We start from the raw sequence: 19,590 nt of genomic DNA on the forward strand, positions 1-19,590 counted from the left end.
AGATTTACAAACTCAGGTATCATTAAACAAAAAAATTAATGCAGATTCCACACAATAATGATTTTTTTACTTTAGCTCATAAACCCAAACCCCACCAATTCAGCATGTTGGAAAGCACCTCAGTGCACAGAGATGCTTAAGAGGTAATTTCCACTTTTGCAATAGCATTTGTAAGAATGGCATTCAGCACTGTATTTATAATTCCTCATTGCACATTTCACAAAATCCATAGCCCTTGAACAGAGCTGGGGTGAAGGTGCTATTAGTTCATTCTGCCCTGTGGTATGGTTTGCACATAATAAAGTCTGGGCGGAGCAAATACAGACATTATACTTCAACATCTACTACTCACACATTACACAGACTGGATGGTAGCAGAAAACCAGGACATTTGCAACTTAATTTTCTTAGAGCTATATTGATGAAAGAATAACTATGGCAATAAAATAAAATAGTCTGTATTTAGAAAAAATAAATAAATTCAATTTTAAATTATAGGGGACAATTTAGAATTTGTATACATTTATAATATTGGAGGAAAATATACCAAAGGAAAAACAAAAGACACTTTATGCTGTCTTTTTAAATCAAGGAGCAGTTAAACACGTGGGGGGGGGAGTCATGTGAGTTGCACAATTTGTACTAAAAGTGTGAATGTAACATCTGCAATTTGCAAGTCATGATGAAAATCACAAGATGCAGCCAGTTCTTCACTGGTAGCATATACTACCATCATCACGTCGTCATCATCATCATCATTTTGCACTTGCATATTTCCTGTATCGTGGCATTTGCAAATATGTCTGTGTCCCAGTCTTCATTTGCGCTAATATACCCACATTGTACTTTTGTTTCTCTTACATGTCCCCTTCTTCTGGTCTACCTCTTCAATCATAAGGAGCTGCAGTGATTAGCGCAAGTAGCAATTTACTGTTCATGTGACTGTAAATGTTGGTAGTGATTTGTATGCATGTGCAGAAGTAAAAATCACATTTTGTAACTTTACATCTAACTCAACATAACCTGTTTAGAGACTGGATTGGATGTCTACTGTGTACTTCAAAGGGTCTGCCACATGTCTCTAGTTACTGTAATTCAACTGTGTAGATACTGTAATCTAAAAACTTCTATGACTAGCTTGAAAATTTAGCGATACCCCTTGAAGGGATGTCGTTGATATGCCGCCGTTCAGGATCCCGGCCGTCAAAATCCCGAAATGGATGGAGATCCCGACGCCTGAATCCCGACAGCTGACATCCCAAATGTTGGTATAGTGGGTAAGTATACTTTTACGCCACCGGGGGTAAGGTTTAGGCACCCTGTGGGGGGTAGTGTTAGGCTTCGGGAGGGGAGGTTAGGGTTAGGCTGCAGACAAGGGGGTTAGGTTTAGGCACTACTGGGGGTTTAGGGTTAAGCGCTAAGGGGTTTGGGTTAGGTTTAGGACCTAACGGGGATAGGGTGCAGGGGGTCGTTAGGGTTAGGGTGCTGGAAGGGAAGGTTAGGGAGTGTTAGGGTTGATTGGGGGAATGTTAGTGTATTTACGGAGCCCTGTCAGGATGCTGACGATCGGGATGCCGTTGTCGGTCTTTTGACGGGCGGCATCCCGACCGCCGGCATGTCGTAGCACACCCCTATTGAAAAGACATGTCAAAGTCGTCACTGTGATACTGATTTAACATCAAGTATAGCTTTATCTTTTGAAGACCTGTTCATTTTAATAAGTAATATTTACATACATACATCATGTTTCAGCTAATGTCTGATTATGTATTTCCTCTTATTTATCTTAACTAGTTCTCAATTATGCAGAAATTTATTTTTTATCTGTACGTTCATTTACAGCAAACTCAAGCAAAAGTGTATTTTTTGGCATTCTTTATATTGGAAGGTTTTCACTGGTTGGTGCTTGGTCAGAATTATTGTGCTCACCTTCATTGATCCTCAAATCAAAATTAGAAGTGGATCCATCTTCTCCAAAGTTACCCATTCCACAAGAATAGAGCCCAGAGTCTTCATTTCTCAACTGTATTATTTTGACTATAAAATTTCCTGGCTCCTTTTCATCTGTTTGTAGCAAAATTCTCCCTTGGTACTCAGAAGCTATTTCTCCCATGTTGTCAATGACATTCCAGCAGCCGGTTTTAGATATCTTGCATAGGTATTTCCTGTTTGCTGCACTTTGTTCTCTAAAATTACATCTGAATTTCACTGTGCCCCTCAGCTGGCCATAGAGGAGTTGTGCCTCAGTTGGAATGACCGAGTCTGTCCCGGAAAAAATACATCTGTGTAAGTGTTTGTTATTATGAATAAACAGCCTGAGACTAAGTGGTATATTTAATAAAAGTCGATATTTGGTTGATTTTTGGTCAATGTTGGGTAAATTTTTGGTCGATTTGTGTTTTAGGGTCTAAATCACACAGATGATTTTTGACATCTTTTTTAAATAAATTCATCTCTAAGTGAATGTGTGATTTAGACCCTGAAACACAAATCAACCCAACATCGGACAAAAATCTAACAAAAATCGACACAAATTGACTTTCGGTAAATATACTCCTACAGTATATCATACATTTACTAACAGATGATTTTTGACATTGTTTAAAAAAATCATGTAAAAATCATGCTAGTAAATGTATGATTTTTTAGACCCTGAAATAAAAATTGACCAAAAAATGTGCTTTAGGTGAAAAATAGATTGAATGACAGCAATATTATTAAAACATATTCCATGATACTGTATAATGTTTTAAAAAAAAAAAACAGATGCAGCATATTTCGGAATAATTAGAAGCATTACTGTGCATTATTTCATTAGGTGTACGTAGAAGTGCCCGCAGCTGGTCTATTGCCACTTGTGGGCGGCCCCACTGACATCACCAGTGATGTCAGTGGGAGAGCTTCCGGCTCTATTAGAGCCAGAAGCTCTCTGGGGCTTGCGGCCATGAGACCCTACCACAAGGTCTTGACCATGGTCTTGACCATCGCGACCATCATCCTGGCCACTCGCAAATAGCTGTGGGTGGTCATCCACAGCTATGCGAGAGGCCAGGAAGCCGCTCCAAAAAAAAAACGCCCTGATTCAGAGCGAACGCTCTTTCAGAGCGTCCGGCTCTGAATCAGGGCCTTAGAACGATTATTAGTGTGAGTTATTTTTACTTGTTGGGTTAGGAAAAGGAATTAATACTAAGCCAGGCTTGTTTAGAATTCATTTATATTGCTATTTTAAAACTAAAGGTCAAAGCCACTAATGATTAGTGGCTTTGACACGCAGCATATTAAGTATACACCTAATACTAAGATGACTGAAAGCTGAGTATTGGGGGATCTGGTTTGATGGACTGTAGGAAAAGTAGGAATAGACTAATGGTAAATAATTATCTCTAATAATGGGATGTAGTTTATATATCTACTATACGGATGCCAGCTGCCAAAATCCCGGCAACATAATCTTGTATAGTGGCTGCCATTAGCTGTTAGCTGCGGAGTGGGGAGGGTTAGGTTTAGGCACCTGGGGGGAGGGGGTTAGGGTTAGGCTGCGGAAGGTTAGGGTTAGGCACCCCCTGGTGTGGATTAGGGCTAGGTAGTAAGGGGGGAGGGTTAAGTTTAGGCACTAACCGGGAGGGCTAGCGTTAGAGTGCGGAGTAGGGTGGGTTAGTGTTAGGGTGCAAAAAAGGAGGGTTAGAGTTAGAGGGTTACGAAGAGAGGGTTAAAGTGCTTACTGTGCCCCTGTTGGGATACCAAGCATCGGGATGCCGCTGTCAGTCTTTTGACAGCCAGCATCCCGATTGCTGGTGTCCCATACCTAACCCCTAATATCTTTCTGTAACTAGTTGCTTGAATCCTGGAATCAGCACTTCTTGCATTTTCTGTCCATTATTATGCCTCGACATGGCGGCATACTGTACCTCTATGTTAAAAAGTAATTTGCTCAAAACAAGGACTGATTCCCAATTACTACAGTATGTTTATGTGTTGCATCATACAAGCTTTATGCTTCTATAGCAGGCAAAGCTGTGTGTGGAATATAATGGCCGCTAAACTTGGATTATGATCCTGGAATGATGCATCAGGTCGTAACGAGGAGTGTGCAACCACTGTTGCCACCCCACAGCTCTTCCTTCTGGCTAGTAGGGTGCCAGGATCACTGCTGCAATGCCACTGGAGCATCCTTTAGACGCTCCAGACAGGAATTCTGCAGCTTGTACAGCCAATCAGAGAATCAGCGCTGCACTTCCCCATTCTGCAGGTGCCATCCCCTCTGTGCTTTGTAATGACGTCATGCATGCAAAGTCATGATGTCGAATGCTCAGGAGGTGGGCCGGCACAGGGCAAATTTGATCCCTGTTATGACGCTGGATGCAATTTCACTCTTGCATGATCACTGCGCAAATTTATGGTGTTATCAACCATATACATACAGTGTATTAATAAAATCATCTGAAAGTGACTTAATGTACAAACTTCTTGAAGTTACTGGAAGAATTATAATACAAGGTTTAATGTATTGCTGCACTTTAAAAAATCGGATTGGTATCAATCAGGTTAATAAGATTTATAGATGTCTGAGTGTAACATGTTGATCATGCTTTAATATGTGTTCTTGCTTATATTCTTTTATACTATTTCTATATTGTATATTAATTTATATAACAACTCAAAACTGTTAAAATAATCTTTTAGATTCCTCTGTCAGGTTATAGTTACCTTCAGTTACAGCCACGCTGATCACAGCCTTGATCCCATCATGAATGCCATTACCAATGCCACATATATAGGTGCCTTCATCAGCCATCTCTAAGTTAGACAATATAATAGTAATTGTGCCATCCTTCCCATCCACAATTGAAGCACGGTCCCAAAATTTCTGATTTGTAAAACCAGTTGTGGACACAATTACACTTTTACATTTTTCAAACTGTCCACCCTGCAGGCAAAGGTACTTCCGAGTGTGTATATTGGCTGTGGGCATAGTTGAGTATGAGCATTTCATGGTAATGGTTCCGTAAAGAAGTCCAGTTACTTGCTTTGGACAAACTAATGCAGAGGAATCTGAATGTTAAGAGAGAAAAAATATGAAAAATTATAACAAATAGTAAAAAAATATAACACACCACAGTTGTCATAATGACACTAAGGGGTAAATTTACTAAAGTGAGAATTTTTAGAAGTGGAGATATTGCCCATAGCAACCAATCAAATTCTAGCTATTATGTTCTAGAAGCTGCTAGTTAAATGTTAAGTAGAATCTGATTGGTGGCCATGGGCAACATCTCCACTTCTCACTTTAGTAAATTTACCCCTAAGGATTTAGACACAGTAACTGGTGTAACACACCTTTGGAAGCATAGATAATGGTGATGTTAGGTAAGATTTAAGGTACTGTTCCTAGGTGTGACATGTAGTGTGAGGTGGAATAAGAGCTTTTAAAAAGACCCATATAGTGCATTACTTTTAGCTCAGTATATAGGTGAGTACTGAATTAAAATGTTAAAATGGGTTCCAATTCAAGCTAATTGCCCTCAAGTTAGAGCTGTCATGGATCCCCTTGAAGTGTTGAAACCTATCCCATAAAATAATTTTCTACTCCATTCTACTACAAGAAGGAGGCTCTGAAACCCAAGGAGATGCTGAGTGTAAGAGGCACAGCACAGTAAACCTGACCTGTCACGGAATCAAACAATGAGAGCTGTGAAGCCTCACATGGAAGACCTTCTGGTGGAGTGATTATAAATTGAATCTGTCACTGGCATGAGTCAGTATGACAGTTAGCATAGAGTGAGACTCAATGCTGAGTTAAAGCCAAAGGAACATACAGAGACCGGCAGTGTGGGGGGAAAGGTCAGGAAACAGTGAGAGTCTCAAAGGAGGTAGAGTGTCAACTCTTGTGACCACTTATATAAGTCACTTGTATTATGTATAACAATAACAGAACTGTGCAGGAGAAAGAGAAACAAGATACCATATAATTGTGCCTTTACTCAATCAAGAGAGATGATCTAGAGCCCCATTCCATTCAACCGATTGTACTGTGCTAAATTGTTAGTAAACCTGCATGTGAAGGAGCACCTGTTCATGTTAACGCCACCGCAGCCTGAGATGAGTAGAACTGAGCTAGTGTATGACTGACCAGTCCTGAGATAGATAACGAGGAGCACTTACACCACACTGCTAGTGAAAATTGGGCTACAATCAGTTATATATAACACCCATGGGAGGCAACTTTATAAAACTAATGGGGTGCTCACATTATGGGCCTGATTCAGAGCCGCTCGTAAGCGGCCGCTCGTTTGCTCCGAGCGATGTTTGCCCAACTGCGCATGCGTATGGATCGTTATACGCATGCGCGAACCAGTCAGTGCGGTCGAAATTCATGTGCTTGCAAAATAGCGAATGCCTGATAATTTGAGTGACAGAAAGAGGCGTATGTGGGTGGTAACAGGGGAAGGTGCTTGAAAATGGGGAGTGGAGATCCGATCGCAGGCGTGCTTAAAGGTCAAAACGGGCATTTTATGGGTGCATAATTAAAACTGCAGCGTCATTGAGCATGTCACTGGGTTATTTTATAGCCAGAACTGCTCGCAAAATTGTGGTAGCAAAAACCAACCACAAGAATAGCGAGCAGTTCATACCCTGTTCGATGTACTCGATTAATCTAATAAATAGCGGACATGACGTAGGATGCGAGTGGCCAGGGGGCGTAGTTTCCCAAAAAATGACCGCAAGTTTTGTTCACTCCTTCAGACCTAGAGGCGTGAACAGACCGCAAACAGCGAATGGTTCATTTGAATAGCCACCCCTATTTTCTGGACGAGCGAGCGCTAATTGCGTCCGGCTCTGAATCAGGCCCAATATCCTCCAGATGACTCAAAAATATTATGCATAAACATGATTGAGGGCCGCAGAAATATTGTGAATGTTTTGTGCCTATCTTGTGATTGGAGCAGAGACAGGTGGTTAAATAGAAATAAATAAACTTTATAGAGCAAGGGAATGAGTGACAACACACAGATGCTTAATAGAGAAGGATGTTAGAGCAGGGACAGGCCAAAGTAAAACATCTAAAGTATGAAAGCACTTTATTATGAACCCCATTTCAAAAGAAATGAAGATAGATACATCAATCCCATTCTAATCAACTTGTCAACTTTGTCCCCTAAAACGGTCTTTTCATTCTACATCTGAATAGCCTGTGATCAAAGCTGGCAATACACAATCGCTTGATGTTTTTTGATGAATTTTAACTCTGATCTGGTGGGAAGATCTCATTGCCAAAAAGGAACTATGCATGTTTATTAGAGTACATTCTGTCCCTAATTGATGTAGATCGGTTGTGACAGATCTCCGTGGATTTACCTTTAACTGCAACCTTTACTCTGTAGTAGATTAATTGCAGTTATTTCACAGAAATTGATAAGAGCAGGATTGGTATAATAGGTGACTGATTCTTTATTTATTACAAGATTTACTCAATGACACACCTATTTAATTAACACTGATTACTGTACAATCTTTAATGATGAATTCTGCTGAATATTAGCTACAGTTGTTAAGTTTGAATTGCAATGACATTACTTGCCAACTGGCATTCTGGCATTTATATGAACTAAGGGGATGATATGTTTATATGCAATTTAAATGTTATTATATGTGGTACTATATGATCAGAATAATTATCTTTTTATATAATAATTTATATATGTGAATGGTTTTTAAATCATAAAGTAGAGGTTCACAGTATACAGTAGATTTCTGCATTCAATAGATGATTTGTGAAATCCAGTAGTCTCTATAGCAAGCAACATTTATTGTGAGGCATACAGTAATGTATGATTTAATAAAATGTACCAGATTGTCTATCCATTGTCTATGAAATTAATAAAATATATACATAAGAGATGCAGTCACCATGTCAACAATCAAAATTTTGACACTCATATTGTTGACACTGTGGAAAGCCATGCTGGGATCAAGTGTCTGATCCCGGCATCGGCACAGCTGCATGACCAGGCGGAGCAGATGTGTCCCCTGCTGGACACATCTGTGGTCGGGTGCTGGGACAGTGTGTTTGTTCCCAGTGCCGGGTAAGCAGACGTGGCAGGTACCTGTTGAAGGGACTGCCTGGTCCCTTCCACTAGCGGCGGTAAAGCAGCGGCGGGAGAGGCAGAGCTGGCCGCCCGGAAGCCAAGAAGCAGCAGAGTGTGTTTGGCTCTGGCTGCGAGCCAACCTCAGAAGAGGCCAGAAAATGCTGTGAACAAGAGTGCAGATAGGAGGGGCCAGCTGTACGTGGAGAAGAGGAAGCGGCGCCGTTGGTCAGGACGGGCCATCGGAAGAAGAAGGAAGCTGAGAACTGGAGAAGTGCTGCAGTAGTGGGAAGCCAAAGAGCTAACTAAGCTCCCCACTGCAGCCTCTCCCAACTTACCGGTAGGCGGCCTTGGGCCACCAGTATTTAACCCCTCCATAGACCACCAGGGCTGTCGGGCACTAGGCCCATGGGGCACATTCAGGCATTAGCCCTGTGGGCAAATAGGCGGGCACAGGGCCTGATTGCAGTAGTGGGCATTAGGCCCTTTAGGGATTAATTGCCCTTATTACGTGCGAGAGACCTGGGTACTAGACCCAGGTCACTAGGGGAGTAAATAGGCGGGCACTAGGCCCATGCCATCAGCCAGGCCCTAGGCCTGTACCCATTCAGGCTGGCACTAGGCCCAATTAAGTAAGCCCCACAGTAGGCAGGCCCATAGGCCTGAGCCCTGTATAAAGTGGCCCTGAGCATTAAGCCCGGGCCACTAGCTGAACCCCACATTAGGCAGGCCCATAGGCTTGAGGCAACATGGGAAGGGGACTCTGGGCAGTAGTTCCAAGTCCCTCCTGTGCCCCGCAGTAGGCAGGCACAAAGCCTGAGCTGCCAGCCCATTGAGAGTGGTTCTGGGTAATAGGTCCAGACTACTAGTACAGCAAGAAAGTAGCCCCCTGTGTGACTTGCTGAACGGCACTCACGCTCCAAATACCCCATGGAGAGCTGTCAGGCTCCCACCATAAGGTAATTTCCCAGTCACCAAGAAGAGGAGCTGGCCCGCTCTAGTTATGCAGGAAACACAAATTTAAAGGGACAGCACCGTGTTTTACTCTTGCATGATTACTGTCTGTGATTGTTGTTCCGTGCAGGGCAAAGGTTTAGTTGTTTATTGTTATACATGCCACACTACACACACTGTAGGTTGAGGGCGATGTTGTCATAGTATGTGTAGTAGCGTTACATAGGTTAGGCCCTGCACGGCTGTGGTGTTTGGTTATCTACCAGTAAGTGAGTGAGCAGACCAAGAGCAAAAGTGAACACGTTGAGAAATATCTGTGTGTACTATGTCTCACTGTCTGTTTGTTCCTTTCTGTCTTTCTTCCTTCAGGGCGGACAGTGGACCTTGCATCCCGATGCAAGGTCAAGTCTTCACCTGGTGCGCAAGTACCTATAGGTGAAACTCGGGATCTGAGGCCAAAAGTGCCAGTGATGTTCTTCATTTAAAACCCGAATCTATTCCTCGGTCAAGTAGGGCTTGTCAATCGACGTGAGGAAGGATGGTTCTCACATCATCTCCTTCCTCCTAGGTAGTCGAGTCCGTGTCCAGTTTGGAATTCCAAGGACCGTCTGTTTAACATACAGCCTGAAGATGAGAGGGTGCGATGCGAGGTAAGATACGCTACACCTGCACGGCAGCAGGCACCGCACGGCACCCCTCTTACAATGCCACAATGTGAAATGTCGATATTCTGCAGAATGTCGACATCAAGGTTAGACTGCGGGAGGGGAGGGTTAGGGTTATACACTAGGGGGAGGGTTAGGCTGCAGAAGGGGAGTTAGGGATAGATGGTAGAATTAGGGGTTAATGTTACCCACAGTTAAATGAAATTGCAATCAGCTCCGTAACAGGGTCAAGCGATGGCCGAAACTTATCATCACGTGACCACCGAAACCAGAAGACAGCATATAGTTTGATTTGTTCTGCCCACTAATATTGTGACTTGTTGAAATTAATTTACTGTATAACAGTGACTAGGCGATGGGTATGGAATGCCGGCGCTCAGGATCCCGGTGGTCAATATCCAGATGCTGGCATCTTGACAGGGTTAAGATACTGACATCTGTCAGTGGGTATCCTAACCCTCCTTCTCTCCCTACCCCTAATCCTAACCCTTCCTCCCCTAGTGACTAAACCTAATCTCCTGGCTCCCCCACCCTAAACCTAGTGGCCCCCTAGAGCCTAACCCTAACCATCCCCATAGTGCCTAACCCTCCCCCCCCAACCCTGCTACTTACCTTTGGGATGCCAGCAGTAGGGATGCCGGCACCAGGATTCTGACAGGTATCATGTATTCTAAGCCCTGGCAACCCCTCTTCTGAGATACTGAAAGTATCCCATATCTATTTCCTAATTTCAGGGTTTCTGCTGTCTGTTTCCCTCTGGGCATAGGACGGTGGGTGAGATAACTCTGATTTCAGGTGCATAGGCAGGAAAAAAAGAAAAAGAAAGGCTCCTTTGCTGACTGTATGGTGTTAGCCTATCTACTTGAAGGAAACTTCTTTTATTTTATTGAAGTGTCATTATAAAATACAGTGCACATGAGTTGTGATTTGGCATTGTCCAATGCCACACAAGTATAGGAATCTATAATATATTGCAAATTGGTTGTCAAATTATGGTATCCTCCCTAGAATTGTGATACTTCACCCTCTGAGAAACACTTACTGGCAGCCACAGAATTAAATATGGAATAAGGTATTCTATAGTTCAGTTTCTTTCTGATAAGTAGTGGCCTTGAGTGCCCTAAACACTCACTATTCTCATTAGGATCAGTTTCACATATTAGAAACATTGGTTGTATGTATATACAGTATCTATATAAAGTGGAAATACTAAGCTAAGCTAAGCCTTTATCATATCTGTATAATACTATGGGCCTGATTCAGACACGCTCGCGAGCGCTGAGCGCTCGCAAGCGGGTCGATGTTGGTCCAGTGCGCATGCGCATGATGGAGGCGGCTCCGTCGTGCGCATGCACAAGACCTGGTTAGCGACGGACAAGCTGTCGCTCCGGGTCTCGCTACAAAGGGGACGTACTGTCGATATTGAGTGACAGCACGCCCCCTTTGGTGGGCGTGCCAGGGGCATGGCTGCCAGACAGAGGCGTTCCCATGGGAACACCTACCGTCTGGGGCCGGCCCCACTGACATCACAAGTGATGTCAGTGGGAGTGCTCTCGGCTCTGATAGAGCCAAAAGCACTCCAGGGCTTGCGGCAACGAGACCCTACCACAAGGGTCTCGTCGCAAGCCCGATGGTCTTGACCATCGCGACCATCTTTTTGGCCGCTCGCTATAGCTGTGGGTGGTCACCCAAAGCTATGTGAGCGGCCAGGAGGCCGCTCTAAAAAAAGAGAAGGATGGCCCTGATTCAGAGCGAGCGCTCTGTCAGAGCATCCGGCTCTGAATCAGGGCCTATCTTCCTTTACATTATTTATGAAAATTAACAATTTTGAATATTCACATTATTTTGTGCCTTTAATCTTTTCGCCCATAACAAAGATTGATCTCTAACATTTATTTCCTGAAATACAAAAACAATGGAATGTACACTGTTTGTCTAAACATAATAATAAAGGAATTTAATATTTAAATTAGCTCATAAGCTGCTACATACCTATTTTATTAAATACTAAAAAATTTAAGTAAAACATTTAACAAACTAAATTTTCACATAAGATTGCCCCTAAAAAGGAGTATCTTCCTTTTTCTGCAATTTGCAGGAAACAAACCTGTCTACACATGTACCTCATTAAAATGTGTAAGCATCTCACACCTATATGAATCTGCTCCATATCATTTCTTAGTTTAGCTTACTTCTTAATTCTTGTTATGACAATGCAAATATTGCTATAACCTACTTTTATGTTCATGCTGTGAGTGCAGTTTGGAAAGGTACTTCATCAATCTATATTTTGCTTCATTATAGATCAACTAATTGTATGGATGAGTTATTTTCTTGCTTTGTAAAGAGTAAAGACAGATGTAAATTACATATATACAGTAATAGTAAGGTTTTACTTCATCTTCATGTAATGCATGAGCTGATCTTTTTCTGAACATACAGTATACTATGTATCAGAGTATATAAAATAATACAAATAATACATTAAAAACTTAAAAATATTTGTTTCCCAATCATGTGAATGAAATGCACTTTTGCATATATTGATTTAGCACCGGCTTTTAAAAACTTGATTCTAATAATTTTTTGGAATATGGCAGTAGTCATTTAAAAGCATGGTGGAACAATATTCCGAAGAGTCAATTTTTCCGTATAAAGAGAAGTGGCTCGAGTGAAATAGGCTATCAAAAACAGGTAAAAAAAAGTTTACAAAGCATTTGTGGAACAAGGCTACCTTATACACATTTTAGAAAAGCATTAGATGACACAAATAAGAAAATAGAAAGGACTTACTAGTTAATAAAAAAAACACATATACAGGAAAATGAATGGAAAGGACACTGTCCATTTATAACTCAATATAATACTCATGCCCACGCAATTAAATAGATAATTGAAAATAATACCTCTATTTTAAAGGTAGATCCAGTCATAGGTCCAATAATTGGCGATGGAATTAAGATTGTTTATAGGAAATCAGACAACTTGAAACAGAAACTGGCTCCCAGTATGTATGGGAAGAATCGAAACATTAATGGCAATAAAAAAAATTAAAATAATAAACAAGATATAGGTGACCATTTGAATTGGCTACCAGATAAACCAACAGGTTTTTTCAAATGTGGAAGAGAGAAGTGTATGACATGTAAGAATGCGGGACATAGGGAGAAAGCTTTTCAATCAAAGGCCTCACTAGAATCCTTCAATATAAAATCCTTCCTCAACTGTAACTCTAATTATGTTATCTACATTATTGAGTGTGGTTGTGACCGCCAATATGTGGGGCGCACCACACGTACATTAAGTGTTCGATTTTTAGAACATCGGAGAAATATTTTGAAGAAAAATCCTACACATAGTTTGTCAAGGCATGTATCGGTCTGTGCAGGTGCCGATATTAGCAATATCAAGATTAAAGCGATCGAACAAATTAAAAGTACAGATAGAGGAGGAAATAGGTTAATATATTATGCAAAAGAGAGGCGTATTGGATATTTAGGTGAAAAACTTTGGAGTCTTACGGCCTCAATAATACAATTGAATTAAATAATATATAATAATTCTGGTCATCGTTATTATGGAGGGATATGGTATAGCTTAGATGTCCTTAATCCACTCTCCGTTTCTACATCTATTTTCTAATAAAATGTATGACTATAGTCTTTCTACATTTCTGTGTTATAATTATGAATTGGTATTAGTGTATGTTCTTTGGATTCTCAGGAGTCCTATCTCTTTCCTATCTTTATACATCTCCTATGTTGGTCAATAACTTAAAATGGATCATTTACAGTATGATGGGAACAAATATTATAATTGATGAATTATATTGTGTATTAGATGACTATGTTTTTCCTATATAAACTAGAAGCTTGGTGGTTTTATTGTATAGAATGTACTAGTTTGCATTATAGCAGATTATTCCATTTCTAATATTATTATAGTCCCGCATATAGATTTTAAACTGGTTCCTTCTTTGTCCCTATATTCTGTACATGTATTTATTAACATTTTCAATTATTTATATTATATATTTTTTATTATTCATATTTTTTATTAAACATATGTATTTTTCATATTTATATATTAATTTGATTAGATATTATATGTCCCATTTTTTTCAGTAAAAATATATTTTGATATATGATATACATGGATACAATATGGACAAATATTGTCCTATACCGGTGATTACTAATTTAATCACTAGCTGATAAGGATAAAATCTTAATTACATAAATGGTATTCACGGTTACCGTATCTTATGATGTCATATTTTAAGGTATATTTATTGAGTATATATATAGGCATCTCAAAGTAGACTAGAATAATATATATGAATGTGTAATTGTACTTTATATGTTTCACCATAGTATGTGAGTTTAAAATGTGTATCCTCCTGAATTGCATCAATGAGGCATGCCAATAGCTAATTCATTGATTAGGATCGGAAATCAACCAATCCGTGCACACCAGGAGGGATATAACATAGCACAAATGGGTAGAGAACTATCCTCTGATGAAACCGACATGTCATAGGGCGGAGAAACGCGTCAGTGACCTGTGGAATGCAAACCAAAAGCCGGAAGTCCGAAACCGGAAGTAGCAGAGCGCACATTAGCCAGCGTGCCCTAGTTGTATGACAAACAGTGAGTGGTAAGCAGTAGAGGCCCCTCTGCCTGAGGACACAAGCACCCTTGTACCGCTTGGTGCACACAGCAGACACATTGAACATCAGGTGTCCAGCCATTGTCCTGTTTGGTCAGTATTGCGAAGTTTCCTCCCCCTGGTTTTGGGGTAGAGGTCAGAATTATTGTACTGAACTCCATTTTATCTATAAAAGTGGACGGATGGTAATATACCAAGCATTAATACCTATATAAATTGCCGTAATAGTACCATTGACCTGCATGCCACAAGCTGTTTCATCTATATGCTAATTGACTGTGACTGAGTAATATTACTAACCTGAATACTAACTGGCCGAGAGTGGATACCACCACTAACATTCTTTATTACATGCCTGCTAGCGGTGACTAAATATCTATACCTCACGCTTTGCTGCTTACATTCCTGCTAAACCGGTGCTAAATCAATATATGCAAAAGTACATTTCATTCACATGATTGTGAAACAAATTTTTTTAATTTTTTATGAATTATTTGTGTTTTTTTATATACTCTGAGCCGAATCCATGCTTATTATTGTGGCTTTAAGCCTGATTAATTATTCCATCTGTGTTTAATTTAGATTAAATAAAAGGTTTTAATTGTATTTACATGCAATAAATTATATATATTTCTCAAACCAACAGCCGTCTATAAGCACTTCCATTGTTTCTAGCTGTGTGGTTTTCCATCCTTATTTGGTGGAGTCCCAGATCCACCTATGTGAGGGCAGCTGTAGTGGTTTATAACAGTTTGACTAATTATATGGTGATAAGATAATCTTGTAGCGCCCACTATTTTTCACCTTCTTCCTTTCTACTATCTATCAGCTTTTAACTATTGCTACATATGTACATGACAAACTTCATGGGAATATTTCTGATGTAATCACATTTCTCTGACTCCAATTTCCTCTTCCCAACAAAGTCTGCTGTAATCTGTTATCTAATGTTGTTCTTCACAGTTGAGGCAGTACTATTTCTTTAAATGTCACTCCATAGTCCCTCAAACATCCCCTCTGTTAATTAGCTGGTTCTTCTAATTGTATAGTCCACCAGCTACATCATTTGATTCATCAATCCCAAATTAAAAGCACCTCATAGATGAATATAGAGGGGGCAATTTAATTTAGAGATTTAGTACAATCCGGAGACTTTCAAAGTTGAGAAACCGAATGATTAGCATAAGAAAAGAGATGTTTTAAACCTCTAGGATGGAGGTTGGCATGTATGCAAATCACTCGTTTTAGGTAGCCTATAGCAAGCAGGGGCGGGTTTTAATAAGGATATTATATAAGGGGCTAGAAGTGTGGGCCAAAGCCTCTTTGTTTCCAGGTTTGCCCAGAGACAGAGCTACTGAGCGATTTAGCAATTACTTAATATTACATTGTGATTTTGTGCTGTTTTCCTGTATACTGTATTTTTCTTTCTTCTAACTGCATTTCTTGCTTTTCTTCTATTGTTGGTCATCTTCCTTCTAACTGTACCCCTCTTTACTCTTACTTTACCCCTCTTTCCTCTTGCTGTACCCATCTTTCCTCTTACTGTAACTCTCTTCCCTCACTGTCTTCAACCTTTCCTTATTCTTGCTGAGGAAAGATCATTGCCCCTGTCAGCTGCCTGCCATGCCTCGTCCCCGCCGCAGCGTTAGACCCCCCCGCCTGCTTCCTTAAAAGTGGTGCTTCCATGACCAAGACTGCAGTCCGGGGGGTGGAGAGTCTGCGCCGGTGCCCGGATGTGGTGAGCTGGGCCCAGCCGGGGAATGCCGCTACCCCCGTAGAGAGTCACGGGCAGGCGCGCACCGCACCTGAGGTGTGCTGGTCCATACTCACTCCCACAGCACAGCGAAGTGCCTCCGGTAAATGCCGGGGACATAGAGAACCCTGGATCGTGCTTCAGAGCCAATTGTGCAGGCTATACCTCCCTCCCAGTGAGCCGCCCGACATGTTAGAGGGAGGATGGCGGGGCTTAGCCGCCATCTTGCAGAGCGCACCCTGCAAAATGACAATTTTAGGCAGGGGGTCCTGTTCCTATCCCTGCAGTGGATTCTGGTAGGGGGCGAGCATCCACCAGGTCAGCAGGGACAAGGTTCCCTGCTCAAGCTGGGGGTCAGATTACACAGGCACAAACCCTGGAAACCCCTGCAGTGCCTGTTTTTCAGGTACCTTCTGCCCCTTCCCCCATTGCTATGCAGCCAGAGCCTTTAACAATTGTTGCTGCTCTATCTACATTGGCTGCGTCACTTGGTCCTTCCTTGTTGGCCTTGCCGGCAGGCTCCGCCCCAAGCCCCTCATTAGCACCCGTTAATGATAATTCCAGGGAAAGACAAGGCGGGGTCAGGCATGGCTCAGTTGGGGCAGGCTTTGAGAATGTTAGCTCCCAGCCTGGTGCAGCAGGGCATTGATGGTGCCTCGGTGATGCAACAGAGCGTTTGTCAGGCCAAAGCAGGTGTGAGTCATAATTCTGCAGATGCGGCACCAGACCAGATGGCCAAGGACAGTGCACTGGACAATGAGGATGCTGGGGAAGGGCCATCCATGATCGCATCTGTCACCGATACATCGGGTGCATCAGGTGGGTCTAGCTCAGACTCTAGTTCATTAACATCTTCTTTTTCCTCCTCTGTGTCCAATGCGGATAGTACTAGCAGAGCACACAAGCGGGCTGCAAAATATGCTAAACTGGAGCCGCGGAGGCACTCCAGACGGAGGCATAGTGTTCATAGGTGCAAATCAATTTAGAAAGGGAAGGAAGGTTCGGCTGATGTGCATTGTGACAATACGGCAGTATTGTGCGGCTTAAGGGTGACTTGTTGCACTAAGATCCAAAAAGGGGATTATGTAGATATGTTTGCCCTGACGGAGAAAGCAAAGAAGGCTTTTAAAGCGGATAGGGCAAAAGCTGGTATTGGTTTGGAAGCATTCAAATCATACAATAACTGGTTATCTGGTATTGGTTTGGAAGCATTCAAATCATGCAATAACTGGTTAGCTGGTATTGGTTTGGAAGCATTCAAATCATGCAATAACTGGTTAGCTGGTTTTTGCGTTTTCTCTGCTTGTTACCTGGAGACGCGTCCGGAGGAGCACCTAAATGTTACCTGGAGACGCGTCCGGAGGAGCACCTAAATGTTATCAGGTATCTGTATTTAATTCACAGCATGCAGGAGCATGGCTTGGCGTGCTTATGATTAAGAATTTCATTGCAAGCAAGATGGCAGGCAGGTAATGGATCTAGGGTGGAAGGACGTGGAGGCCACGCAGCCTTCGCATCCTGCCTATGAGGTGCACAACACGAGCAAAGCACCTAGTACGATTGGCAAGGGCCCACAGCAGGTGTCTGGGAGCAAATGTTTCACTTTCAATAATGCTTCCTGTACACAGGGGCTAAAATGTCATCTTCGTCACCTCTGCTTGCGATGTGGTGGCAATCACCCAGTTTCCAAGTGTTTCAAGCTGGGTGCCCAGCAGTAGTCTGCACAACCAACAAAAGGTGCAAGTGCTAAGTAGAGCTCCATCCCCTGTCCGTGTTGAGGCAATGGCAAAGTGGTTGAGTTGGTACCCGAATTTGTAGGATGCAAAATGTTTGTTAGAGGGTTTTAGTTTTGGTATTCATTTACCAATTTGCAGGGCTGTTGACACAGGTTCGCCTAGAAATTTGAAGTATGTGTTTGAGTTGCCTCACATTGTGAGGGATAAAGTGGCTGGTGAGATTGGCGTCGGGCGCATGGCTGGGCCTTTTGCCGAACCCCCCATTAGGGATCTTGTTATTTCCCCAGTGGGGGTGGTTCCCAAGAAAATTCCCGGAAAATACAGGCTCATTCAACACCTGTCTTATCCGACAGGCTCGTCAGTAAATTATGCCATACCAGTTGAGGATGCCTCAGTGGTGTACCAGTCTTTTGACGATGCTTTGGACGTGATTAGGTGTTATGGTCCGGCCACACTGATGGCTAAGATAGATGTTGAGTCAGCATTTCGTCTACTCCCATTGCACCCGGAATCATTGTGCTTTATGGGTTTTCACCTGGACAATGGATATTACATAGACAAATGTTTGCCTATGGGGTGTTCTGTGTCTTGTGCATTTTTTGAGTGATTTAGCACCTTCCTACACTGGTGCATGGAATTTTCTTGCGGTGGTCATGGGATAGATCACTATCTCAAGGACTTTCTGTGTGTTGGCCCTTCCGGTTCAGACAGATGCAGTTATCTTTAGTTTTCATTGCAAGCGCTGTTTTTTCATTTTGGAGTTTCCATTGCTGCGGACAAAACTGAGGACCCTTCCTCTTGCTTGTCATTCCTTGGTATCGAGATTGATACCTCTGCGGGTTCTTATCACTTTCTACACGATAAGGTGGACAAGTTGTGCAATGCCGTATCGGAGTGCACGGCTTCCAGTAAAATTACCCTGTGGCAGGCTCAATCCCTCCTGGGACATTTAAACTTTGCCTGTAAGGTTATACCAATGGGCAGAGTTTTTTCACCTAAGTTGGAAAGGGCCACGGCTGGAGTCAATAAGCCGAGACATTTGCTACATTTATCCTCTGTTTGTGTCTCATTTCTATAGGATTTTAATGGCTTTCGGTTGTGGATGTCTCCAGCCGCTGCCAATTATCAAGTGCAGCTGTTTACCAATGCAGCAGGCGCCACGGGGTTCGGGTGCTACTTCGATGGTGCCTGGTGGGCATTGGCTGGAGTAATGGGTGGGAAATGGTTTGACTAAGGATTTGCTCCTTCTCAAACTTTTTCCAATAATGGCTTCCCTGGAATTCTGGGGGGAACTGTTGCGCAATCACAGCATTGTGATCAGGTGTGACAACCTGGGCGTGGTGCATGCGATCAATCGACAATGTGCTGCTTCCCTGCTAGTTCTGTGCTTGCTAGCGCAGCTGGTTTTGACATGTTTGTGCTGTAACATCATGTTTAAGGCAAGACACGTGCCGGGAGTGGAGAATGAGATAGCCGATGCATTATCATGTTTCCAGTGGGCTAGATTTAGATCTTTGGCTCCTGGCGCTGACGCTGATGCTGTGCCTTGCCCCTCTTATGTTTGGCAGGTGATCGAGTTTGGTTGGTTTGTGAAGCAGTGTGTGGCAGGTTTAGGCCTCTCACCTCAGGACTTTGGAACGCACTCTTTTAGGATCGGCGCTGCAACTTCAGCAGCAGCTGTGGGTTTCTCGGCATGAGAAATTAAGGCCCTGGGATGATGGAAATCGAAT

At 42.3% G+C, this 19,590-nt stretch overlaps 1 protein-coding gene across 1 annotated transcript in view; it reads right to left on the reverse strand.

The window, feature by feature from the left end:
- Positions 1 to 19,590, reverse strand: part of LOC148442147 (polymeric immunoglobulin receptor-like) — a 115,008-nt gene that overhangs the window by 22,785 nt on the left and 72,633 nt on the right. Inside the window, exons 3-4 of the mRNA XM_088464166.1 lie at positions 4,708 to 5,052; positions 1,930 to 2,262 (exon numbers count right to left, since the gene is read on the reverse strand). Coding sequence (XP_088320292.1) covers positions 1,930 to 2,262; positions 4,708 to 5,052 — 678 coding nt within the window. The remainder of the gene's footprint in view (positions 1 to 1,929; positions 2,263 to 4,707; positions 5,053 to 19,590) is intronic.

The sequence above is a fragment of the Taudactylus pleione genome, unplaced genomic scaffold, assembly GCF_031769625.1.
Source record: "Taudactylus pleione unplaced genomic scaffold, aTauple2 ptg001605l, whole genome shotgun sequence".
In the NCBI taxonomy this organism is placed as follows: Eukaryota; Metazoa; Chordata; class Amphibia; order Anura; family Myobatrachidae; genus Taudactylus; species Taudactylus pleione.